Source organism: Aotus nancymaae, unplaced genomic scaffold (genome assembly GCF_030222135.1).
Source record: "Aotus nancymaae isolate 86718 unplaced genomic scaffold, 86718_ANA_hifiasm-v0.15.2.pri h1tg000011l, whole genome shotgun sequence".
Classification (NCBI taxonomy): Eukaryota; Metazoa; Chordata; class Mammalia; order Primates; family Aotidae; genus Aotus; species Aotus nancymaae.
In genome coordinates this window covers 54,111,878-54,138,958 of record NW_026988422.1, presented here as the reverse complement: position 1 = coordinate 54,138,958, position 27,081 = coordinate 54,111,878, and the positions used below count along the sequence as shown (strand labels likewise).

Genomic DNA, 27,081 nt, shown 5'->3' with positions numbered 1-27,081 from the left:
AGAGAGACCTCATCTCTTTAAAAAATAATAATAAAAATAAATACATAAAAAATTTTAAAAATCACATGAACCAATGGCAAATAAATAAATTCGTTAATTTTTAAAAAGATGGTGAAAAAAAACCAGCTGATTTTACATTTTGGTAGGGAAGGAACCATATGTCTACCCTTGAAAACTCATTTATAAACCATTTGATAAAACTCTTAACTACAAAGATGGTGGGTTTTCTGGTACCCACTGTATGCTTTTGCCTGTCACTGCCATGAACCCTTCATTTATCAATTTGGTGACCCTCTTAACCAAAACTTTAGTGTTTATAGAAGAGCTCCAGGAAAAAGGAAATGGAATTTAGTCAAGGCAGCACCTATCCCTGCATATGTTTCTTATTTCTTAGTGTCTTATAATTTGGATGATGTCGTAAAGGGAATCCTGGGTAAATATAATTCCTCTTATAGCACTGAGACTTTCTGAGTATATTCACAACACAGGTCCCATGTGCCTTTAAATTAAGTAATCAATTTGCTACTTCTTAAATTGGTGCACTCTTTTCCTCACTCAGTGGCTAAGGATTTAGAAGCTTAAGACTGAGAGGAGTTATCAAAAGAGTAGAGAAGATAGAACGTGAAAGATACCTGAGAAAACAACCAGAGTTGCAAGCAGCATCTGGGTGTAATGGATTAGCAAACAGGTTAATAAGAAATAGTATTAGTCATCAGTTGCTTCTGCCTTGGCTCTTCTCTTTCTAAAGCATGGGAGAATTTGTGCAGTAGATAAAGACAAGTAAATACAGGCACACACTTCAATATGATTACAGTTGTTTTGGAAGGTATGTGGAAAGTTATTTCCAGTGTTCACTTTTAAGGAAACATCCATAGACAGTTCCTAATAAAAAAAGACCCTTCTGTTCAAGGAATTGGCCTAGCCCTAAAAACCATATCTTCCTATTGATCATGTCATTTCAAGACAGCTCATCAGCAAATGAATGAAAAACGTAGAGGTGGAATAGAGGGTATAATGGTGTTTTGTGCAGTCTTGCCTTTCAGATTGAAGGGTCAGAGTTTTATGAATTGTAATGAGGAAGTTAACTCTAACTGAAATACGGTGGTGCCATAATTATTGCAAGTTAGCCACTAAAAGTTGATATTAAGAAGAGCCACTTTGAAAACCATCACCAAAATGAAGACAATCCAGCCTCAAAGGAAACACTTAGGCAATAGAAAATTGTAACCACTAGAATATAATTTATTTTTACTTTTTTATATCTATTCCATATAGATTCACCTTCATCTCTCTCTAGTATTAGAAATGAGCAGATGAAGGGCAAAACCCCATCTTTGGAGGGAGTTGGGTGCCTTCTGGGATTTGGAAAGCATTTTTCAAGTAATGGCATTGCACCTATGTTGGCATTACACCTATGTTGACATTGCCCAGATCTGCTCTTACTACATTTTGATGACTGATTATTGAAGTAAACATTTCCAGAAAGATCCCCCTTCTTCCTCACCAAGTAATATCCAAGTTCCCTATAGGATTGTAGGTTTTATCTCATATCTTCATTTTCCTGATACGATAAGCAAGGCACAGGCAGTACAGAAACAGAAATTACTTGATTTGCCCTCAGGAGGAGTCCCTTTAGGTCAGCAAGGTTAAATGCTTCCCCATCAGACCTATTTTCTTTCCAAAGATCCTGTGACACTGATGCATCAGCTCAGGACAAAGAGAGGACTCCTTCTGCTAGGTATTGCTGGGGGATACATCTTTGGGTGGGCTACAGTCTACAAAGCCTGGTGATGTATCAACCTGGGCGTTTCAGTTGTAAACACACGTTAGTCACTAGAGTTAACGTTTTTCTTTCCCTTCCAGTTACAGGTGCAGAATGGACCTATAGGACATCGAGGTGAAGGGGACCCAAGTGGTATTCCCATATTTATGGTGCTGGTGCCACTGTTTGCCCTCACTGTGGTAGCAGCATGGGCTTTCATGAGATACCGGCAACAACTTTGAAAAACTTGTTCTCTTTCAGTGCTCCCAATGAAGATGCATTTCACTCACCCTCCACCCCTGCTATGCTGCCATGTCTTTCCCTCTGTGTAGCCAGCACATGATTTGAAGTGACTGATACCCACCCCAAACCTTGCTGTTCAGAATCTCCAATTCTTCGTATTCTAATGGGAAAGTAAAGGTATTGTCTGAAGGAAAACTGAAGAAAAGACTTGCTTGGAACAAAGGAGGAGTTACGTATTTTACTAGGACTTTCACTAGAAATTCAGCTATAACCCAAAGAGAGAAATATTCAGTCTTCCTGTCACCATAGGCGATACCTCTTTTCTTAGCTGGCATCCCATAAAGGCCAGCTTTGTGATATTAGAGGAAGAAAGGATTTTTCTTTTTAATGATCTTCCTTGGGAAATTATTGTGGCCTTTATTTAATTTCTAACTACATACCTGGGTGCCTGTATCAGACAAAGGAGAGTGAGAAGAGCATTTTTACTTTTTTTAAAAAGCAAATACATATATACACATACATATGCAAATATTATAGTATAATATTGATACCAATGGAGAATTAAAGACTCATGAGCAAGCTACTTTGTGGTTTCTAGGTTTCTGATAAAAGGGATGATCTTAATTGAAGAATTTAAAGAGATACAGAGCAAATGTAGTAGGAGCAAGGGAGTGAGCCTTATAAGAGGACATTATAAGTCTCACTTATTAAAAAAACAACTGAAGCTGGGTGTGGTGGCTCATGCCTGTAAATCCTAGCACTTTGGGAGGCTGAAGTGGGAGATTGCTTGAGTCCAGGCGTTCAAGACCAGCCTGGGCAACATAGCGAAACTTCATCTCTACTTAAAAAAAAAAAGAAAAAACATAACTGAAGCGACTAATTAAAAATCTTATTAGAAAAACAATATTTCTAATAGTAACCAACTACAGTGAGTTATTATAAGATAAATTGTCATAATCTAGCGAGACTCACATCTAAAAAACTTTGAGGTGTAAAGGTAAATCTTACCTATCTCTGGGCTGCTCTAGTGACTTTTTTGATATCTCACAGTCCTGTTAAAGAACTAGGTGGGGCTGGGCATTGTGGTTCATGCCTGTAATCCCAGCTCTTGGGGAGGCTGAGGCAGGCATATCACAAGGTCAGGAGATCAAGACCATCCTGGCTAACACAGTGAAATCCATCTCTACTAAAACAAAAACAATTAACTGGGCATGGTGGCAGACACCTGTAGTCCCAGCTATTCGGGAGGCTGAGGCAGGAGAATCGCTTGAACCCAAGAGGCAGAGGTTATAGTGAGCTGAGGTCTCTCCACTGCACTCCAGCCTGGGCGACAGAGCAAAAAAAAAAAAGAACCAGGTGGAATGATGGTGGTAAGGGCTATAGTGCTGGAGTCAAACCACTCCAGGACAAATGATAAGGTAGTGCCTCCAAGGTGGTACCTGAATGCTCTCAGGATGTCTTTTTGGTTTCTAGTAACAAACCTGAGAGAAGAAACTGCCTCCCTGGCAGGATGGATGTCAAATCAACTCTGCTTCTGATTTAGTTAAAATGAGAGGGCATGGATTGCTAGTATTTTTGAAAGGCTCTATACACTACATATGGCTAAACCTTTTTGCAGCAAGAGGGAGGAAAAGAGTTTTGTTTGCTTTAAGAGGTAGGGAAATTTGATGTGTGTTTCATGTGGCCTAGAAGGAGGATATGAATAAATGGATATTACAGAATGCCAGTGATATCAATAAGGTGGGAACCGTCCTGTTCATGTTTTTTTAAGGCTGGTTTTAAGCACTATGGGTAGCCGAATATTCTGGCTTTAAGAAAATAATTTCCATTATCCAAATATATTGGCCATACTATAGCCTTATATAATTTTGACAGCAAGATTATGAGGACTCAGTCAATCACTTATATTTCATTTCTAGCTTTGGACAGTCCAGTAATTAAACAAATGTTGATTGGACATCAGCTTTGTCAAGACACTTTTACAAAAAAGTATGGTGTATATCCTCCATCCCATAGGCCTTTGGGGATCCAACTGGGAAGAGAACACTCTTATTGGCCACATAGGAAAGACAGTGTAAGTAGGGGTCATGTTTATATTACAGACAGCAAAAGAGAAAAGTTACTGAGAACTGGGGCATTTGAGAAAGTTACGTGGAGGAAAGGGACAAGTCAAAGACCCTTGAGGAGCTCACAGGCTAGTTAAGAGAATTCGTAAATAGGTGAGAAGTTAAGTAATCATTGAAAACATTAATAAAAGGATACCATACAAAACACGACACAGCAACGAAGAAGATATGCAGACAATCATCACATTTTCTTTTAGGAATTCAGGGAAAAAAAGATGTCACATAATGGCATCAGGCTAGATTGGAAAGGGAAGCCTTTTAAAAATAAAAGGTCCAGTAAGACCTTGCCTCTGGGTCAACTACTGGTATAAGGAGGAACTTGCTTTAAACAGTCCTGACAAAGTGCCTTTTGACCTCAACTGTTCAATGCCTTTGAGACTCACTTAGACAACTGGACTCATTGTAGGTTCCACAGGAAAACACCGACAGTATTCTAGTTCTCACCCTGCCTTTGAGACTCACTTCGACAACCGGACTCGTAAGTTCCACAGGAAAACATCGACAGTATTCTAGTTCTCACTCCAATCAGCCACACTGGCAGGGCACAGCCTCTCGTACCCTTCCTGTTTCTGAAGGTATGTACAGTGGCTTTTACAGCAAACCTGCTTACCTCCCAGGATCACCTCATGGTTTGGACAAACAGGAATGAAAGCTCTAGTTTTTTGCTTGTTGGTATATATAAATTTTTTTAAAAAGTATCCTCTTCCGTCGTTGGTAGAAGTTTTGCTTTCATTGATAATAGGGATTCTGATGTACTCTTATAACTTAGGTTTTCTCAGAAATTAAATAGCATTTAAGATCAGTATAATACAGTTTTAAGCAATTATATTAATTATATTGTTGATTCTGTCGAAAACTAAAATTATAGATGAGGTATCAGAATCCATTAAAGGTTGTAAAAAAATTTATGTTCTTCATAGATTGAGTCTAATGTTTCTGCTACCTAAATTATTACACTCAAAGTTTTGAAAATTGAACAAAGATATTTTTAAGTACTTAAAACATTTGTCTATATTTATCACCCTGTATTACATATATAATTATAATAAGATTGTTTGCTTCAACTATCTGTACTTTCTTTTCCTGCAAAGTTTTAACTTATGTATTATTGATTTAACTTAATTGTACCATCTAGCCATGTATAATGGAAAAAGGAAGTTATATTTGTTGTTATGTTCTGTGTCAGGGACTGTACCAAACTCTGATTAGTACACTATCACTATTGCATGCCTAGTTCATGCCTCACAACTCTGGGATCTAACTATTGTCAGAAAGAGACTAAAGATGAGAGAATAAATTACTTTGCTAGGATTATATAGGTGGTAATAACAGAATCAGATTTAAACTCAGGACTTCACGTTCCAGCATCAATGATATTCTCTCACTGTTAGTGGTTTTCAAAGCTAGGTCTCAGGACAAAAGCATCAGCATTACTGGGGAACTTGTTAGAAAAGCAAGTTCATAGGCTGGGCATGCTGGCTTATGCCTGTAATGCCAGCACTCTAAGAGGCCTAGGCAAGCAGGTCACTCAAGCTCAGGAGTTTGAGACCAGCCTGGGCAATGTGGCGAAACCCTGTCTTTACTAAAAGACAAACAAATTAGCTAAGCATGGTGGCGCACACCTGTAGGCCCAGCTACATGGAAGGATCACTTGAGCCCAGGAGGTTGAGGCTGCTGTGAGTCGTGATTGCGCCACTTCACTCTAGCAACAGAGTGAGACCTTGTCTCAAAAAAAAAAAAAAAAAAAAGAAAGAAAGAAAGAAAAGAACAAAAGAAAAAGAAAGGGAAAAAAAGCAAGTTCCCAGAAAAGAAAAGCAAGGTCCCAGACCTAGTGAATCAAAAACTCTGAGTGTGACATCACATCTGGCAATCTGTGTTTTAGTAATCCCTCCAGGTGACTGATTCATGCTGAAGTTTGAGATTCATTGCTCTATGCCAATCATCATTCTCTTTGCTTGGGTTAGAATCATCTGGAGAGCTTGTAAATGTCCTCATGCCCAGGCTGCACACAGATCAGTTAAAAGAAACCTCTGAGCATGGGACTCAGGCAGCAGTAAAATAAAGTTCATTGGGTGATTCTGGTGTGCAGCCTCAGTTGAAAATGTTATATTTTCATGGCATATATGTTATATATGGCATTTAAACTCAGACACTATTTCTATTATTAAATTGCATACATTGCTTCAGCCAAAAACAAAAACAAAAAACTTGGGCCTTTGGAGCCCAGTTTTCTGAGCTTCTGCACGAAGTAAGAAGTAGAACATTCATTTCTTCCTGATTTGCTAAGGATTGATCAACCTCCAGCAAAATGTATGATTAGTGAATGTTTCAGTTTGTGCTTCTATTAAATGAGAACCAGTCTTAGAATATTGAACCTAAAAAGGACCAGAGAGATTCTAGGATGACTCTGACTTGGAGATGAGAAAAATCAAGGCTCAGAGAGGGAAGCTAACTTAACTCTGATCAGACTTAGTTTGCTGCAGAGGTCACCTTTCTGTCTGATATTTATGTCTTGAATATATTCACTACATGAATACACAAACTATCCATTTTATCTTAGTCCACTTCAGTCTTCTCTCTTTGGGCCTGAATAAAGACCAGAAGAACTGATAGACAGCTAAAGGATATTGCAAGCATCATTATTGAAATTGGGAGATTCCACAGAACAATCTGAGAATGATCTCATATCAAATACAGATGAGTTATTCTGAGACTAATTCCAGTAGTTTTAAAGTAGAGACATGTTTTTTATGGTGGACATTGTTTTTATTGTGTAAATAAGCAATTTTTAAAGTATATTTAAAGAAATGAAACAGCATAAGGAACCATATAGGCTGTCAAGTATGTGGGGAAGTGGAGTTCACATAGTTTCATGTGGAGCCCATAAAGATTTTATTATAGTCAATTTTAGTGAAATTTATCCTTGGTCAGATGAGGGTTTTTTCCTTCAGCAAAGAGTTAATGAGTGCCGACTATGTGCTAGGTGCTGAAGATACAGAGAGAAATAAGACTTAGTCACTCTAAGCTGAAATTGCTCAGCATATGAAAGTGAAGGAATATTTGTAGGTGATTTTCATGTTAAAGTATTTTTCTAACATCACCTAGAAGATAGAGATATGAAGCTCTCTACCTCTCACCTACAATAGTTTTAGAGTTGGTTGCTATTTTGGTCTAAGCCCCTTTTGCTGTTCCTCTTTTAACTGCAAATCTTTTTGAGACCAGCACTCACATCCAAAAGGGCAACTGTGATAAAAAAGAAGACAGTATTTTAAGGAATTCTGACCAGAACCAGATTCTTAACTGCCATAGACTCTTGTATGATGTTATTTATATACAGAACACAAAGTACTTGATTAGCTTAACTGATGTACTTGATACTATAAAACCTATATTATAAGAAAGTATTCCTCCTCCTAGGAATCAAGCAAACACTAGGTCCTGTTTCCAAGTTTTCCTCACTGTTCATGTTCTCTTTGTTTTTGCGGGGGGCAGGGAGTGCCGGAACAAAAGGGGTGAGAGCTAAAGTATGTTTTCAGTACAAGTCAATCATTAACCAACAGTAATTCACAAAATTATATTTGCTGTAATCATTAAATTTAGTGACATCCCAGGAACAAGGGTTAGTCCTTCTTCCTAGTTTGTAGATTTGCAAATGGAGATTGAATCTTATTTTAATCTTTTATCTGTAATGTAATATGGGCTTCTTATTACTGGATATATTTGCATTTTATCTCCAGGCCATGTTATTTCTTAGATTATTTTCTTCATAAACCGTATTGTTAAAATTTTTTTTTTAGTTTTATTTTTGAGACAGTTTTGCTCTTGTTGCCCATGCTAGAGTGCAATGGCGTGATCTCGGCTCATCACAACCTCTGCCTCCCGGGTTCAAGCAATTCTCCTGCCTAAACCTCGCAAGTAGCTGGGATTACAGGCATGTGCCACCATGCCTGGCTAATTTTGTAGAGGTGGGATTTCTCCATGTTGGTCAGGCTGGTCTCGAACTCCTGACCTCAAGTAATCTGCCTGCCTCAGCCTCCTAAAATGCTGGGATTACAGGTGTGAGCCACTGCACCAGCCACCTTATTTTGTTTTGCTTCCTTTCTGCTTTGATTCTAATGTCACATTGCATACCTGGATGTAAACAGCAGTCAATTTCTCAGATCAAATAGAGCCCTGTAGCAACTTGGAAGACACAGAAGACACATGGTCATAAAAGTGTGTATATCATCCAGGGAATATCACTACAGATTAAGTATATTAATGAGGCCATCAAAATCTGTGGTAATCTCTCAGGCTTTGCTATTTGGTACCACATACAGCTAATGAGATAATAACGTGTCTAATTGTGCCTAGCCAGTATTGGCATTTAATAAAACTTTGTCATTGAATCTTTACAGTCTTTTTTCACCTTATTTTGGAGACTGTTGATTAAATATCTCCTTTTTTTTTCTGCCAGATGAGGGTTTTTTCCTTCATTCAGCAAATATCTAATGAGTGCTTACTGTGTACTAGATGTTCTTAGGGTATTGCGTGTATAATATTTATTTAAGATAACTGCCGTTGTTATCTTCATGTTATAGATAAGAGGCATAGAGAGGTTAAGTAACTTGTCCAGTTATACAGCTACTAAGTGCTGAAGCTGTGATTTAAACCCAGGCAATCTGGCTTCAAAACCTGCATTCGTAACTATAACACTTTACTGTCTCTACTTCCCATGGTGCCAGGCACTGTGTTAGGCTGCCCTTTTGTATGACTTAATGCCAAATTCTCATATCTGTGCAAGGCAGTATCAATATTCCCATTTTTATAGGAGAGGTAACTTGATGCTTAAAGAAGTTAATAATTTGCTCAAGATACATAGCCAGTCACTGCCAGACCTGGAAGTTTACTTCAAGCAGTGAGGAGTCCACTGCTTTTCCACTATTCTGGAAAATTAAGTTTTATTATACTCAATTTGATTCAACCATGCTATCACATCCTTCCATTATGGATAATAGGAAATTGACTGCACTAGGTTAAATGTCTTATAGCAGTAGCAGCATCATTCTGTATTTATTCATAATGTTTGAAAGCAATGACCAACATTTATTATCTTACTTGTATCCCCATTCATCCCCCAAAACCATATAAAGACACATAGAAGGCAGAAGTGGGTTTGTGCCACAGGATGAATAAGAACTTGTCAGAACTGAATATTGTTGACCTTTATTCAAAGTTAGTTTGCATATAGCTGACTTTGATATGAAGAGAAAAGGTAGTTTACATTGGTCATCATTGCTCTGTCACCCATGTTAAGCAGTTCAGGCCTGAAGTCAAATTGCTGGTCTACAGTATGTATAGAATGGCCATGTTCTTTCTTGATGGGCAAAGGTGTGTCAGTTACCAATTACGTAACCAACCACTGCAAAACTTAAGTGGCTTAAAACATTAATAATTTTTTAAAATATTCTGTCAATTGACTGTTTCCTCTGTGGGATCCCTCATACACATGCAGTCATCTAATGGCTGAGGGTTAGGGTATTCAATATTACTTCTCTCATATCTGGCAGTTGGTGCTGGCTCTTGACTAGGGTGCCTTGGTTCATATTCCAGTAGATGAGATTGGGCTTCTTCCCAGCATTGGGAGATCTCAGGGAAGTGTTCCAAGAAGGCAAGCCCCAGTGTGAATACACTTTTCAATCCTTTGCATTTGCTGCATTATCTAATGTCTTACTGGCCAGAGCAAGTCATGGCCAAGCCCAGAGTCATTGTCAAAGGGGACTTCAACTCTACCTCTTAATGGGGGTAGTGCAAAGACTTTATGGGCATTTTTAACCCACCACAGAAAGAAACCAGACTTAGTAAAGAACAGGGGTCAGCACACTCTTTCTTAGAGAGCCAGAGGTTACATATTTTAGTCTTGCAGACCTTAGGTCTTTATAGTTGTAGTATAAAAGCAACCACAGACAACAAATAAGCAAAGGGTGTGACTTTGTTCCAGTGAAACTTTATTTACAAAAATAAGAGGCCCTGTCAGATTATACTTTGAGACTTGTTGAGATACATACACCTTTAGGAGTAAAAATGATAGAAGAATGCTCCCAAATGTTGACTCCTTTGAATCCCAAATTGAAGAACAGTAACACATTTCCTAGGAATGGCTCTTTTAAAAAATCTCCAGTCCTCCAAGAAAGAGAAGCCAGGGAAAGTCCAACAAAAGTTTCCCATGGTGTAATTTTGGAAATGAGTTGAACAGTGACTTGAACATTATTAGACTTGATTGAGCACTCATTATGGCCAGGACACAATTCAAGATTCAATTACTCATATAAAAATACTACTAACTATATTGAGTATTTACTTTATAAAAGTTATTTAATGCTGAAAGTAAGCCTATTAGGTCAAAACTATTTCCCTTATTTTAAAGATGGAAAGATAGAACTTCAGAGGTGTGAAATTACTGTCACTAGGTAATAGTAGGGTTTTAAAAAGTCAAGATTTGAAGCCACAGCCAGAACTTTGTGCTCATTCTACATTACCAAATTATCTTTGCCTTTTGGAGTTTTTTGGTTTTTTTTTCGAGATGTAGTTTCACTCTGTCACCCAGGCTGGAGTGCAGTGGCTTACTGCAACATCCACCTCCCAGGTTCAAGCGATTCTCCTGCCTCAGCCAAGTAGCTGGGATTACAGGTGTGCACCATCACACCCAGCTGATTTTTGTATTTTTAATAGAGACGGCATTTCACCATGTTGGCCAGGCTGGTCTCGAACTCCTGACCTCAAGTGATGCATCTGCCTTAGCCTCCCAAAGTGCTAGGATTACAGGCACGAGCCACCACATCTAGCTGGATTTAATTTAAGAAGGAAATTAAGTGTAGAATAATTTATTCATGGGAAAGTTATTTGGCAGTAGTCACAAAAACATATCTCTTCAGGTGCGGATAGAAGATAGAGAATGAGAAAGCATTGGTATTTTCTCCTATCTATTATAAAATATTGTGGATTAAACAAAGTTTGGCCAGGTGTGGTGGCTCATGCCTATAATCCCAGCACTTTGGGAGGCCCAGGTGGGTAGATCACTTGAGTGCAGGAGTTTGAGATGAGCCTGGACAACATGGCAAAACCCCATCTCATTTTTGCAAAAAAAAAAGGCAAAAATTTGCCGGATGTGGTGGTGGGCCCCTGTAGTCCTCAATACTTGGGAGGCTGAGGTGGGAGGATCATTTGAGCCTGGGAGGTTGAGGCTGCAGGCCATGATCACACCACTGCGCTCCAGCCTGGGTGACAGAATGAGACATTGTCTCAAAAAAAATAAAGAAAATTTTGAGATATAGTAAGGACAAAGATCAGGATTGCTATTGAAAAGACAATTTGTGCCAGCTGTGGTGGCTCACACCTGTAATCCCAGCACTTTGGGAGGCTGTGGAAGGGAGATCACTTGAGGTCAAAGTTCAAGACCAGCCTGGCCAACATGGTGAAACCTCTTCTTTATTAAAAATACAAAAAATTAGCTGGGCATGGTGGCGCGTGCCTGTAATCCCAGCTACTCAGGAGGCTGAGGCAGGAGAATTGCCTGAACCCAGGAGGCGGAGGTTGCGGTGAGCCGAGATCGCGCCATTGCACTCCAGCCTGGGTAACGAGCGAAACTCCGTCTCAAAAAAAAAAAAAAAAAAAAAAAAATACAAAAATTAGCCAGGTGTGGTGGCAGACACCTGTAATCCCAGCCACTTGGGAGACCGAGGCAGGAGAATCGCTTGAACCCAGGCTACTGCACTCCAGTCTGGGCGACAGAGTGAAACTGTGTCTCAAAAAACAAACAAACAAAAATTTGTTATAGCTCCTAAGAGAAGGGGACACACCATGCCAGGGGGAGCCATGCACTAAGGAGCCACGGGGATCAGGAGGCAGAAGAAGCAGGAAGAACTGTGGGCAAGAGCCTTCCTTGTGGTTTTCATGGGAAGGAACAGGTGAGGCAGGGTGAGCAGGTTGAGGATTGGCTAGTTTGAATAATTTTAGTGGGCTTTGTAGCATAGGGGCTGTCCCTCATTGTTTGGTACCTGGCCCTGGGATGACTAGGACAATGGCCTGATGTGCAAGAGCTTGAAAAAGAGGTGGCCGGGGTATGGGCTCTGGATTGGTTGGTTTGTATTTGAAATGTGCACTCATGAGTAAGTTGTACGATCTCCAAGAATTGGTTAACCCTGGGAGAAGCAATCCCTCCAGGGTCAGCAAGGCCCCAGATGTCAAAGTATCTGAATACAAAAAATAAAATATGTGATTAATACACTATCACTACTACCTTAGTAGGTTCTTTGTCCCTCTGATTTCTGTCTTGACTCCCAAATGATGGAAATAACAGCCAAGAACAAGAAAGAAAGCAAAACAACAAAGATCCAAGCAACTAAAACAGATGTTACTAAGTCCATGCACAAAAAGTTCTTAATTTTATTTTATATACCTTTCTAAGGCGGTTGGTTAGCTGATTTCTGAGCCCATCATAAGTTACTTTAGTTAAAATAATACCTACCGCCTAGCACTGCATGTACAGGTCTGATAGTAATACCTGCCAGTGCCCTAAGCAGTTAGGAATAATTCTTCCATATCACAATTTTCATCTATTCTCAACCAAAGTGGAACTGAATTTCAAACCATGTATGTTAGTTCAGTGGTTAACTAGGATAGAAAAGCGGTTTTAAACTAGCTTTGCTGGACAGCAACCGCCAGCTAAAGCACAGGCTGCTGATCTGTTCTAATCATGTCTGTAGCCACATCAAATGATCCTGGGTATCCAATAGTTGTTGGGCCTATTAACTTCAGTGATCTGCTTGCGTTGAGCATTTTATTCTATCTTCCACTGACTGTTATCACCTGCTCACTGTTACCAACTGCTCCACCGACTGTTATGAACTGCTCACATCTTAAATCCTAGTCTAAACCACTGTCTGATTTCCCTTGGACTGGTGTCCTCTTCACTCTCCACTGGGCCTCTGTTCACTTTTTGCTACAGGCTATCTAAAGAGATCCTGGTTAAAAAAACAAAAACAAAAACCTCAATCATGTCTCTCCCTTGCCTGGAAATCGCTTAGAAATTCCCCATTGTTCTTAAGATTTAGTCCAGAATACTTGGCATGACCTATTAGGGAAGACATTGAATGCCCTAGTTCCTGCCTACTTCTCCAGACTTATTTCATTTCTCTCTCTATCCTTTCTGTGAGCCCTATCTTCTCTAGTCTTTCAGGGTACTCAAAAATGCCACACTCCTCACCTCAGGACCTTCCTGCAAACTCCAAACTGTGTGTCTTTTGTCCCATTTATTTTCTAGCTAAATTATCAGCTTAGTGTCATGCCCTTCTCTTCTCAAACTTGTCTGGTCCTAAGGGCACATTCGACTTGGTTCCCTAGATACATCCTTCCTTCTGTTGCTGGTTACACTCCAGAGGCTTCTCCCCACGGCCCAGTCTGCATCTCTGCAGAATCCTCCACACATGAACCCTCTGACATCCAACTGCATCGATGATTCCATCCTAATACCAAATACTTGCTCATTTACATTTGTTTTCAAATGGTTTCTGTAATTTTTTTCTGAATTTTATAATTTTTATTTTGTTTTTACGGAGATGAGGTCTCACTATATTGTCCAGGCTGGTCTCAAATTCCTGGACTCAAGCAATCCTCCCACCTCGACCTCCCAGTGTGCTGGGATTACAGGCATAAGTCACCATGCCTGGTCGCTTTTCTCATTATTGCTCTAGTCTCTAATCCTTTCCCTTGGGTTTCTAAATTTTTCCTGGACATTGGCCCTGGAGACCTCTAGCACTTCTCCGAAGTGTTACAAAGCATGTTTCTGTTTGGTTTGAGAATTACTGGGCAGGCATGGTGGCTCATGCCTGTAATTCCAGCACTTTGGGAGGCCGAAGTGGGAGGACTGCTTGAGACCAGTAGTTTGAGACCAGCCTAGGCAACATAGTGAGACCCTGTCTCTACAAAAAAATGAAAAAAATTAGCCACGTGTGTTGACATGGACCTGTTATCCCAGCTACTTGGGAGGCTCGGGTGGGAGGATCACTTGAGCCTGGGAAGTTGAGGCTGCATTGAGCCATACATTCTTCGTTTTTCACTGTATAGCATGATATGGGAAGATCCTGCCATTTCCTTTTTTTTTTTTTTTTTAAAGACAGGGTCTTGCTCTGATGCTCAGGCTGGTCTCAAACTCCTGGGCTCAAGTGATCCTCCCACCTTGGCCTCTCAAAGTTCTAGGATTACAGATGTGAGCCACCTGTTCCTGCTGCTGCTGCTGCTGTCATTTCATTTGTTTTTCCATTAAATTATGTATTGTGGTTTTGCACTATGAAGGAAGTCACGGAAAACTGAAATGTATTAGACATGGTCCCATTTACCCCATAGCTTATACTCCATAAAAAATAATAAGGCAAATACAGGAATAATTCTAAACTTGGAATATTCATGATCACTATCATAAGAGAAAAGTGCGTTAAAGAAGAAACAGTTGATTTTCTAGCTCAACGATATCAAGGACATAACTGGTTTCAAGTTGGACTGAACTGGACCAACTCTTAGCTACTCCAGTTCTAGCCATAGAAATTAGACTGAATGGAGAAAAGGATTAAAATAAACCTTGGTGTCATGTTGACTTTGAGGTGTTTGAAGACCATTCAGGCTCCTGGAAGTGTACCAGAAGTCTTCCATGCTGTGAGAAAACTTGAAGCCGATGTGAAAGCTCAGTTTATCTAGGGAAAGATGATAGAGGAGTGGTTGTCAAAGGGTGGTCCCCAGACCAGCAGCATCACCTAGAAGCTTGTTAGAAAGGCAGATAGTCAGGCCCCTATCACTAACCTACTGAATCTGAAACTCTGGTGATGGGGCCCAGCAGTCTGTTTTAATGCTCTCCTGGGGATTCAGGTGCACACTAAAGTTTGAGAGTAACTGGGACAGAGGGAAAAAGCAGGACTAAGGACTCCAGTTTAATGTTTGTAAATATGAAGACAACAAAAAGAAGTTTCACCGTTGGAGAGGAGCCATGGCTGTGAAACTTCTGTGAAAGCCACAGGAGGAGAGAATTTCAAGGAGATAGTCAGTTTTGTTCAGTTCTACAGAGAATTTGGTTCTGTTTGGGGTATTTGTACCACTTCCAAAGTGAGAGCTTGTGTTTGCCTCTTAACTTTTCTGAGCCTCAGTTTGTTAGCCTGTAAAATGAGTCTGGCATCATGGTCTGCGCCCAGCTTCATAAGGTTTTTGAGTGAATCAAATTAGATAGTAAGCCAATCATGGTGGCACACACCTGTAGTCCCAGCTACTTAGGAGGCCAAGGCAGGAGGATGGTTTGAGTCCAGGAGTTCAAGACCAGCCTGAGCAATATAGCAGACCCCATCTCAAAAAAGAAAAAAATTAGTAGATTTAATGGCATTATGAAAGCAAACAAAGATTCACAAAGTAACTAATCTTTCCATACCCATAGCCATGAATTCTGGCCATAATTCTTTTTTTTTTTTTTTTTTTTTTCCTGAGATGGACTCCTGCTCCGTCACCCAGACTAGAGTGCAGTGGCACAACTTCAGCTCACTGCAACCAACTTCCTGGGTTCAATAGATTCTCCTGCCTCAGCCTCCCAAGTAGCACCCACCACCATGCCTGGCTCTAAAACTATAGACATTTTCCTACATCTTTACTACACAAAACATCAGCCTACTGGATACTACTCCAGCAAAACTAGTAGTAGTAGTTAATAATGGGTTAAATCATATACATATATTCATAATAATGCTATAGTCAATATTCTTATTGGGAAGCTGAGGTGGGAAGGTGCCTGCCACCATGCCCGGCTAATTTTTGCAGTTTTAGTAGAGACAGGGTTTCACCATGTTGGCCAGGCTGGTCTTGAACTCTGACCTCAGGTGATCCACCTGTCTCAGCATCCCAAAGTGCTGGGATTACAGGTGTGAGCCACCGTGCCTGGCCAGTTTTAGAATTTGGGTTAAATTTTAGAATTTAGGTTAATTCTGAAACCTAACTTCAGGACTAAAGTTCTCAAGAAGACTGGTGTTTTTGTTTTTGTTTTATAACATTGTTCCCATGTACTTGCATGAGTTAAATTCTGGTAGAGCAGATACTGGAGGATAACAACTTGCCTGGATATCAAGTACATACCAGTCCTCAGGGACGGGCATAGATGGTGGAGATGCCCCATTTCCTGAATATACATTTTTTTGGTATCTTCTTATAAATGTGACAGTTAAGATAGCTGAGTCAGCATTTTAACTGATTATTAACAGTGGAAACACAGATGGAATTTGAGTCATATTTCTGGAAAGGTAACAGATTCCATACTGATAAGAAATTTTGCGTTCACTTTTTGTGAGAATCGTAAAATGATGACATTCACTTATTCTGATTTAATAGATGGAAAAACTAGAGTATACAGTAGTGATGCTTAAGAAGAGCACTATGCATAGACAATGAAATTTACCACCTATATAGTATGATATGATAGGTGCTTACATTCCTCAATGTCACAGATTTTGTCCCCTGACCATCTGCCAGCACACTTGTATTTACTACTATTCACAGTTACTCCTTCAGGGCCGTCTCAAAGTTCTCAATAAATGCTTATTTGAGTGATTGAACAAACAAGAGACTAAAGACATAAAGTCACTTAAATCGGATCTATGCCTTATCTGAAAAATACAATTATTGACTCTAGCATTATTTTGTATATATAATTTAACCCATTATTAACTACTACTTAGGTGCAGGGTTTTGATGGGATAGTATCCAGTAGGCTGATGTTTTATGTAGTGAAGATGTAGGAAAATGTCTAGAGTTTTAGAGCAGTGCCTTTGGCTTCTAGGATCTTAGGGAAAGTAGGAGATGTGATACAATTAACTAACCTGGATGCCACACGAGGTTTATTTATTTATTTTTGAAACAGGGTCTAGTTTGATCACCCAGGCTGCAGTGCAGTGGCATGATCATGGCTCACTGCAGCCTGGACCTCCTGGGCTCAAGTGATCTCCGCACCTCAGCTTTCCAAATAGCTGAGACCACAGGCATGCACTACTATGCCTGGCTAATTTTTATTATTATTATTTGTAAAGATGGGGTCTTACTTTGTTGCTCAGGCTGGTCTTGAACTCCTGTGCTCAAACAATCCTCCAGCCTCAGCCTCCCAAAGTGCAGGTATAACAGGTGTGAACCACCGTGACTGGTGTGTATGAATTTTGAAATATCAAAGGGAAGTGAATAAAGAGGGAGAGAGGCACCATTCCTGGGTTTCTGGAGGTATTGAAATACAGGTTGATGTGTAGAGTGGCTGGAGCAAACTTCTATTCCATTTCCCTGCTTCAAAAACCCATTTATATGTCTTAAAAAAAAAAAAAAAAAAAAACCTCCATTTAATATATTTTCCTTGGATAGAGGATGTGTCAGATATTAAACTGATAAGAACAGATACTACACTTGATCTTAGCCAAAAGGGTAAATTTCATTGGAGTAGCCTGCAGTAGATCTGGAGGTTCTCCTCTGGAGACCACTTAGAGGGCTACTTTAATAGGTGAAAAGATGATAAGGAATTAAAAAAAGGAACATTTCAGTGGTAACAGAGAGGCAGGGACAGATGGAAAGATTTCAGGAAGAGCATGGAAGATAATATTCCGCATTACCTGGACTCTGATTCACTCTGGCAAAATGGGATACATGGGGGATCAGTTTCCTGTTATCACAGTACTTCAGACACATATTTTTTTTCTGTGCCCGTGAAATTGCCAGGGTCTTTTAGGTAAGGATCATATATTTTTATCTCAGTCTTCCTAGAACTCTTTCAATGACACGCCGAAAGATTACCTGTATGGTTGCTGAATCATTGGAAAATGGACATTCATAAATGGCTAAAGATTACAGGTTAACTCGTAGTAAAATCATTAGCATTAAAGGTTCAGTAATGACTGATAAAACACTACACTGATTACATTTCAACCTAATTTTTCTAGCGATTTAAAAGTCTCCATAAAACTGGTAAATTCCTCATCCCACAAATAGCCAGAGACTGGAATACTAGCTTCGAAATACTTTTTTCCTTAGCTGATTTTATCGAGTGACTATATGCCTAAGGGCGTGTTCTAAGGCGGCGTTAGTCGGGACCCAGAACATGGGAAGTACTGGTTTCCATATCAATTTGATGGTGGTCCTGAACTGATTACAATCTCTGAATCCCAATTGCACGCCAACATTACGGAACCAAAAACGCTGACTCCATATTTCTGGGCGGACACACAAGTTTGTTATGATGGCTCGATTGCTTTTGCCTGGCGGAAACCAAACCGTGGGGTCCGAGCACCGAACGACCAAGGACAGGAAGTGAGTCCAGGTCGTACTCGTCTTGGTGAGAGCTTGGGCCGCTGAGATTTCGGAGTCTGCGCTGGGCCCGCTTGGAACTCTGAGTGGATGGAACAGTTCAGTCATGTTTGCACCCGCGTTTATACGTGCTTTGCGCAAGAACAAGACTCTCCGCTACGGAGTCCCTATGTTGGTGAGTGGAGTGAGGAGGAATTCCGGGAGGTGTGGGACCCTGCTCTTTGGCAGGATCAGGACCTGGGAGGGAATCTGTAAAATGTGAAGTTGAGGGCTGGCACACGGGCTAGGAATGGGTTAGCGACAGGCTGAGCTTTCCTAAAAGCTCTTCTTTGTACCAGCCTTTTCCTACCCCCACCCCTCACCTCCCCGCCGCCGTCGCCCGCTCTTAGTTGGATCTCAGGTTTATTAGGATCTGTCCACTTGTGAACGTGGCATCTTTCCCATCGAATGCTTTCATTTCCCAATGAACGCGGTCATTGTTATTACCCTTGATTCACAGTTAAGTAAACTGAAGCTCAGAGAGTTCAATCAGGACTACAGTTTAAGCCAAGTCTGGATGATTACTATGCTTGCTTCCTCGCCCCCACCTTAGCTATGTTTTGACAATACTGTGGATCATTGGGACTAGATGTATTCCATTTAACTGTACCAATTCCTGGTTTCTTTCTGTTTCATCTACTAGTTTGTGAATTAGCTTAATTCTTAGAGTTGTCGTGATGACCTAACTAAGACCTTGTGAATCAAGTGTTGAGTCCGGGTGCCTGCCACATCGTAGCCAAATGGTTGCTGTGTTATAATTTGTAAAACACGTTGAAAACAGCTTCAGTGTTTATATGGTTGCATCCAGTTCCACACTGAGTTCCCTAAGGATGTCATGAAAATGCAGGCCGAGGCTAGCTTAAGACAACCAGAGTTGAAATCCAGATGACTCTATTTGCTTTTTGATCATGGGCAAGTTATTTTGCTTCAGCAAGTCTTGATGCGTTAGTAAGTGAAACAATTAAAGCATATGAACAAAAGCTACTTTCTTTTAAATACAGAACCGATTTTTATTTTGTGTGAATATTGGCACAAGTGAAATTACCAGGTTTTCCATTTAAGCAGACTGAAAAAGAGAAGTGACTTTAAAAAGTTAACGGGTATTTAACACATTTTTAAAAAATCTAGATTCATCAAATCCGGATTTTAGGAAGATTCACCCATCTAAAGTATCCCGGCCAAGCACGATGGCTCACACCTGTAATCCCAGCGTTAGTTAGGAGAAGCCAAGACAGGAGGATCGCTTGAGGTCAGGAGTTCTAGACCAGCCTGGGCAACATAGCAAGACCCCTGTCTCTCCAAAAAAAGTGTTAAGTTTGTTGTTTTTAGCAAATTCTATATTAGTATACTAAAATGTTCATATATTAGTACACTCTTAATTGGAGCCACCACCACAATTTTAGCACATTTTCGTCACCCCCAAAAAAGCATCATAACTAATAGTAGTCACTTCCCATTTCTCCTTACCTCTTATCCTGGCCTGGGAAACCACTAATCTACTTCTACTTGTAAATTTGCTTATTCTGCACATTTCACATTAATACACTAATACAACATGTGGGGTTTTAGTGACTGGATTCTTCCACTTAGAAAGTTTTTAAGGTTCATTCACACTGTAACATATATCAATATTTCATTCCTTTTGTTGAATATAATTCCATTGTTTGGATATATTTTATTTATCAATTGATGAACATTTGGGTTGTTTCCATTTTTATATTATGAATAATGGTGCTATGAACATTTATCTACATGCTTTGTGTGAAAGTATGTTTTCATTTCTCTTGGGTAGGAAATATCCCTGGACGTGGAATTGCTAGATCATATGGTAACTCTGTTTAACTTTTTAGAACGTGCCAGATGTTTTCCAAAGTGGCTGCATTATTTTGCATTCCCACCAGCAATATATGATTTTCGATTTTTCTGCATCCTCGTCAACACTTGTTATTGTCCATCTTTTTAGTTATTACCCTTTCTAAAAGGTGTGAAGTGATATCATTGTGTTTTTTGTTTGTTTGTTTGTTTTTTGAGACAGAGTTTTGGTTTTGTTGCCCAGGCTGGAATGTAATGGTGCGATCTTGCTTCACTGCAATCTTTGCCTCCTGGGTTCAAGCAATTCTCCTGCCTCAACCTCCCAAGTAGCTGGGATTACAGGCATGTGTCACCATGCCTGGCTAATTTTGTTACAATTTGAGCATTTTCCCATGTTATTAAATATTTTTATAAACCATAGATTTTAATAGCTGCAAATATTCCTATTATCTGGGGGTCCCATAATTTACTTTAAAAATCACATAATATTGGGCCATTAGGTTGTTTCCAGTGTTCTTGAGAAACATTGGTTGTATCTCTGTGTTGGTTTCTGGAGGATGCCTTAGCCTAGTACTTTCTTTTTTCTTCCTTTTTTTTTTTTTCATTGCATTTTAGGTTTTGGGGTACATATGAAGAACATGCAAGATTGTTGCATAGGTACACACATGGCAGTGTGATGTGCTGCCTTCCTCCCCATCACCTATATCTGGCATTTCTCCCCATGCTATCTCTCCCCAACTCCCTACCCCCCGCTGTCCCTCCCCTATTTCCCCCCGACAGACCCCAGTGTGTGATGCTCCCCTCCCTGTGTCCATGTGTTCTCATTGTTCAACACCCACCCATGAGTGAGAACATGCGGTGTTTGATTTTCTGTTCTTGTGTCAGTTTGCTGAGAATGATGGTTTCTAGGTTCATCCATGTCCCTACAAAGGACACGAACTCATCGTTTTTGATGGCTGCATCGTTAATTTTGTATTTTTAGTGGAGGTGGCGTTTCTCCATGTTGGTCAGGCTGGTCTTCAAACTCCTGACCCCAGGTGATGCATCTGCCTCGGCCTCCCAATGTGGTTTTGATTTTCATTTCTCTAATGACTTACTATGTTGAGCCTCTTTTCAAATGTTTATTGGTCATTTGTGTATCTTTTTGGAGAAATATTTGTTCAAATCCTTTGCCCATTTTTTAACTGGACTATTTTTCCTTTTATTGGACAGAGGTTTCTTTAAAACCTGAAACCAACAAATCTGCCAGTCTTTGTTGAGAGGCACTGCGTGCTTTTTTGGGCATGCTTTCAACATTCAGCCTTGCAATTTACAGCTCTATGTATAGCCTTCACTTCTTACTTGCTCAGAGCTTCAAGATTAGTCATAAGTGAGAATTTAGGGGCCTTCTCAGGTCTTTCTTGGGCATATACATTGCTCTGGGCATGTACACAGTTCTATTTATTTCCTTGACTTTCTAAATTCTCAGGAATACATTTGAGGTTTTCAGAGTCCTGTAAAGACACCTTATTCCCATATACCACACCAGGCACCAGGCATTCATAATGTTAAACAATTACCTCTGATTTTTTTTTTCTTTTTTTTTAACAAACGCCTTCTAAGAGACGTCTGTTCACACTAGTTGAGCTCCAAGTCAGGTAAACTAAAGACAGCTTTGTGAATAGCATCTTTCAGGAACTACCAGACTGATGAAATGATGGTAATTCACACAGAATGGGATTTTAAAGAGGTCCAACCCCTCTACCCTCTCCAGTTGATGCCAGACTTTATATCATGTTTGCAGGCTCTTGGTTTTCATGGTTGTTATAGAGCTTGAGTGGAGGGGTGTGAATATGACAAAATAAAAATGCCACGAAGCTAACTGTTCTTCCTGAGATTTAGGCATTTTTCTTAGGTAAATACTGCACACATTGTTGCAAGCCTTTGCTTAATTTTCAGAGTTCTAAAATTGTTTGACAATTTTTTACAAACGTCCTCATCGTTTTTGTGGAGAAAAGGATTTTTGGAGGTACTCCACCATGTCACTGATACGACCCTTTGGTTTTGGTTCTTCTTTATATCTTCTATATCTTTGGTGAAGTTTTCTCATTTTCCATTTGTTTCAAGAAAATCTATTGTTGTTTGAAGTATTTTTATGATGTTTCCTTTGAGGTCTTTGTCAGGTAATTCTAATCTCTGGTTTATCTCTGTGTTACCATCTCTCCATAGCCTTTTTAAAATTCAAGTTTGTCTTAGTCCATTTGTGTCGCTAGAAAGCAGGGGTCCCCAACCCCTGGGCCACAGACTGGTACTGGTCTGTGGCCTATTAGGAACCGGGTGGCACAGCAGGAGGTGAGCAGCAGGTGAGTGAGCATTACTGCCTGAGCCCCACCTCTTGTCAGATCAGAGGTGGCATTAGATTCTCATAGGAGCACGAACTCTGTCATGAACTGCACATGCAAGGGATTTAGGTTGCATGCTCCTTGTGAGAATCTAATGTCTGATGATCTAAGGTGGAAGAGTTTCATCCCCAAACTGCTACCCCACCCCCACCCCACCATCTGTGGAAAAATTATCTGCCATGAAACTGGTCCCTGGTGCCAGAAAATTTGGGGACCACTGGTGCTATAAAGGAATACCAGAGCCTGGGTAATTTATAAAGAAAGGAATTTTCTTTTGGCTCATGGTTCTGCAGTCTGTACATACTGTGAAGCACAGCACCAGCATCTGCTTCTCGTGTGGGTCTCAGACTGCTTCCACTTGTGGCAAAAGGCAAAAGGGAGCCAGCATGTGCAGAGATCACATGGCAAGAGAGAGGGGAGGGAGGTGACAGGCTCTTTTTGACAACTAGTTCTCAAGGGAACTAATAGAGTGAGAACTCACTCATTACCATGAGGACAGCACCAAGCCATTCATGAGGGATCTGTCCCCATGACCCAAACACCTCCCACTAGGCCTCTCTCCAACATTCGGGGTCAGATTTCACATGAGGTTAGGAGGGTCAAATATCCAAACTGTAGAAAGTTATTTTCCTGGTTCTTGTCATAACAATGGAATTTTTATTGTATCTTGAACATTTTACATATTACATTAGGAAATGATATCCTATTTAAGTCTTATACTTTAGCAGGATGTCATCATGTTTAAATTGTAGGTAGTAACCTACTATAATATTTTGGGCTCCCTTTCCTGGCAGTTTAAGTTCCAGATTTTGCAGTACTAACCTGGTCTACTTTGTTCACCTGGTGCTACTGGGATTCGTGCTTGATCATGTCTATGTGGAATGTTGTAATCAGCATATGCTTTTAAAGCCATAGGATTAAGATTACAAAATAAGTGAACAGAGGAGAAGAGCAAACATTGTGCCCTGAGGTATGCCAACATTGGAGAGTTGAGGTATACAGGAGGAAACAACCAAGGAGACTAAGAAAGAGTGACTCTGAGGTAAAAGAAAAACCAGATATAAGGGAAGAGGAGGATAGTGTGATCTACTGTATCAAAATTTTGTTCATGAAATCAGATGAAATAAGGTAACCACCAGATTTAGTAATGTGGATGTCATTGATGGTTGGAATGGATCTAAGAGAGAGTAGGAAGAGCAGCTAGTACAGGCAACTCATTTGAGAAATTTACCTGCATATAGGAACAGAGAAAGAGGTTGGTATCTGGTGGGAAAGTGGTGTCAAGGAAAGTCTGTTAATAAGATAGGAGAAATAACAGCATTTTTATGCTGAATCCTGCAGTGGTGAGCCAGATTTTGATGATACAGGAAAGGAGAGAATTGATGAATCAGTGTCCTTCAGTAGATAAGAGAAGTATGGAGACAAATGAAGACATTTAGTTAGGAGTGTGGATTCTATGGTAACAAGCAATTAGTGTTGCAATGCAGTTCAAACACTACACACACACATGCATACACACATGCTAACTATGCACAATCCTGCACAAAACTCCCCTAACTTCCTATACCAGGCACAACCCCAGAATTCTCAGGCCACCTGTGCTTCTGACCAACTCGTTACAAATTTGGGTGTTCAGGCTACTCCCTCAGGTTCAATAATTTACTAGAACTACTCACAGAACTCAGGAGAATACTATACTTATGATTACAGTATTATTATTAAGGATAAAAATTAGGAACAGCCAAAAAAAGAGACTCATAGGTCCAGGTCTGGGAGGGTCCTGAATGCAGAATTTCTGTGTTCTCTCCCTGTGGGATCAGGGCATGTCACCCTCCTAGCACATTGATGTGTTTACCAACCAGGAAGTTCAACCAAGTTTCAGTGTCCAGAATTTTTTACTGGGGTTTCATTATATAGGCACAGGTGATTGAACCGATGGCTGTGTGACTGAACTGTTTCCAGCTCTCCTCTTCTCCCTTGAGGTTTGGAGGTCGGGTTGATATCATATAGCTCAAAGCCCCAGCCCTCTAATCACATGGTTGGTCTTTTCAGTATGGCCTCTCTGTATCTTTTCATTGAATCTAAGAGACAAAAGTTATTTTGCTTATACAAATAATTCTTATATTTGACATTGCAGGTATTAGTTGTTTATCTATAACAGATATTTTTCCTGATTTGATTTTTTTTTTTGATTTTATGTTGTTTTATTTTATTTATTTGTCAGCATAGAAGTTTTAATTTTTTTTTTTTTTAAGAGAGGAAGTCTTGCTGTGTTGCCCAGGCTGGTCTCAAACTCCTGGCCTCAAGCGATTCTCCAACCTCAGCCTCCGGCATAGCTGGGATAAGCTACCACACCCACCCTATGTGGTCAGATATACTTGGTTTTGAAATTTGTAGCTTCTAATGATCAAATCTTGCCATGGGGGAAAAAACAAAATTCATAACCTCGAGGTTTGTTGGTATTCTCACCTTCAAAATTATAAAGGTTTATGTTTTATACCTTTTATATTTAACTCTTTAATTGATAATATATTTATATAAAAAGGAAGGTAGGGATCAAACTTTATTTTTTTCCAAATGGTTAGACCTTTCAGCTTCAGAATGAGGGATTAAAGCTAATTAGACTTTTGGATGACATGGTAAACTAGCATTGACACTTTGGGGATCTTTTAAGGTTACTGCATACTGAGAAGTATGGGATATTTCATGAGATTTCTTCTTTTTTTCTTTTGAAAAAAGTGGCAACATTTCTTTAAAAAGTGAAGATGTCATTTATTTTACCCAGAAATTCCATTACTGGATATTTTTTCTTCAGTATATGTGTGCAAAAACAAATGTAGCTGGGAGGCTGAGGCAGGAGGATCTTTTGAACCCAGGAGGCAGAGGTTGCAGTGAGTTGAGACTGCGGCACTGCACACCAGCCTGGGTGACAGAGCGAGACTCCATTTCAAAAAAAAAAAAAGAAAAGAAAAATATATTTGTGTTAGAGAGAAAATGTAGGTGTGAGTAATGCACATACATAATGTATGTAATGTATTACGTTTATATATGTATATAGAATTATATAAAATATATGTAGCTATTTTTTTTTTTTTTTTTGAGACGGAGTTTCGCTCTTGTTACCCAGGCTGGAGTGCAATGGCACGATCTCGGCTCACCGCAACCTCCGCCTCCTGGGTTCAAGCAATTCTCCTGCCTCAGCCTCCTGAGTAGCTGGGATTACAGGCACGCGCCACTATGCCCAGCTAATTTTTTTTTGTATATTTAGTAGAGATGGGGTTTCACCATGTTGACCAGGATGGTCTCGATCTCTTGACCTCGTGATCCACCCGCCTCGGCCTCCCAAAGTGCTGGGATTACAGGCGTGAGCCACCGCGCCCGGCATATATGTAGCTATTAAAATACCACATTTATGACATGTACAAATGTAAAAAGATCTCCATCAGGTGTGATGGCTCATGCCTGTAATCCTAGCACTTTGGGAGGGCAAGGCAGGCAGATCAGTTGAGTACAGGAGTTCGAGACCAGCCTGGCCAACATGGTGAAACCCCATCTCTACTAAAATACAAAAATTAGCTGGGTGTGGCAGCGGGTGCCTATAATCCCAGCTACTCTGGAGGCTGAGGCAAGAAAATCGCTTGAACCTGGGAGGTGGAGGTTGCAGTGAGCTGAGATCGCTCCACTGCACTCCAGCCTGGGCAACAGAAGGAGAATCTGTATCAAAAGAAAAAAAAAAAAGGAAATCTCCAAGGTGTATAAAATTTAAAATGCAAGGTCAGAGCAGTATTATATGTTATACATAACTGTCAAATAAATGACATCTTTACTTCTTAAATAAATATTGCCACTTTTTTCAAAAGAAAAAAAATCTTACCAGGCGCGGTGGCTCACGCCTGTAATCCCAGCACTTTAGGAAACTGAGGTGGGCGGATCACCTGAGGTCAGGAGTTCGAGACCAGCCTGACCAATATGGTGAAACCCCATCTTTAAAAAAAAAAAAAAAAAAAAAAAACTCATGAAATTTACCACACTTCCCAGTATGCAGTAATCTTAAAAGATCCCCAAATTGTCATTGCTGCTTTACCATGTCATTCAAAAATCTAATTAGCTTTAATCCCTCATTCTGAAGCTGAAAGGTCTAGCCATTCAGAAAAAAATAAAGTTTGATCCCTACCTTCCTTTTTATATAAATATATTTATATTACCAATTAAAGAAATAAACATTAAAAGGTATAAAACACTATAAAACATAAACTTATAATTTTGAGGTTAAGAATACCAACAAAACCTTGAGGCTGTGACATGATACTAGAAATCATTCAGGTATCTATCAAGCAAGGGAATGAGTAGTAAATTGTGTTCTGTTTTTACA

The 27,081-nt window shown here is 39.9% G+C and overlaps 2 protein-coding genes and 1 pseudogene across 3 annotated transcripts in view; 2 read left to right on the top strand and 1 right to left on the bottom strand.

Annotated features, from left to right (window-relative positions):
* The window catches only part of SYNJ2BP (synaptojanin 2 binding protein), a 45,206-nt gene extending 36,687 nt beyond the window's left edge, over positions 1-8,519 (top strand). The window contains exon 4 of the mRNA XM_012438191.2: positions 1,864-8,519. Coding sequence (XP_012293614.1) covers positions 1,864-2,004 — 141 coding nt within the window. The 3' untranslated portion in view covers positions 2,005-8,519. The remainder of the gene's footprint in view (positions 1-1,863) is intronic.
* An 8,857-nt stretch (positions 8,520-17,376) lies between these two features.
* Positions 17,377-17,612, bottom strand: LOC135274513 (U2 spliceosomal RNA; annotated as a pseudogene).
* Positions 17,613-18,443: 831 nt separating this feature from the next.
* LOC105707266 (cytochrome c oxidase assembly protein COX16 homolog, mitochondrial) overlaps positions 18,444-27,081 on the top strand; it is a 32,222-nt gene continuing 23,584 nt past the window's right edge. The window contains exon 1 of one of the 2 annotated variants that reach the window (XM_012438193.3): positions 18,444-18,652. In XM_012438193.3, the coding sequence (XP_012293616.1) occupies positions 18,584-18,652 (69 nt within the window). In that variant the 5' untranslated portion in view covers positions 18,444-18,583. The remainder of the gene's footprint in view (positions 18,653-27,081) is intronic. The other variant, XM_012438192.3, reaches the window with a different exon arrangement.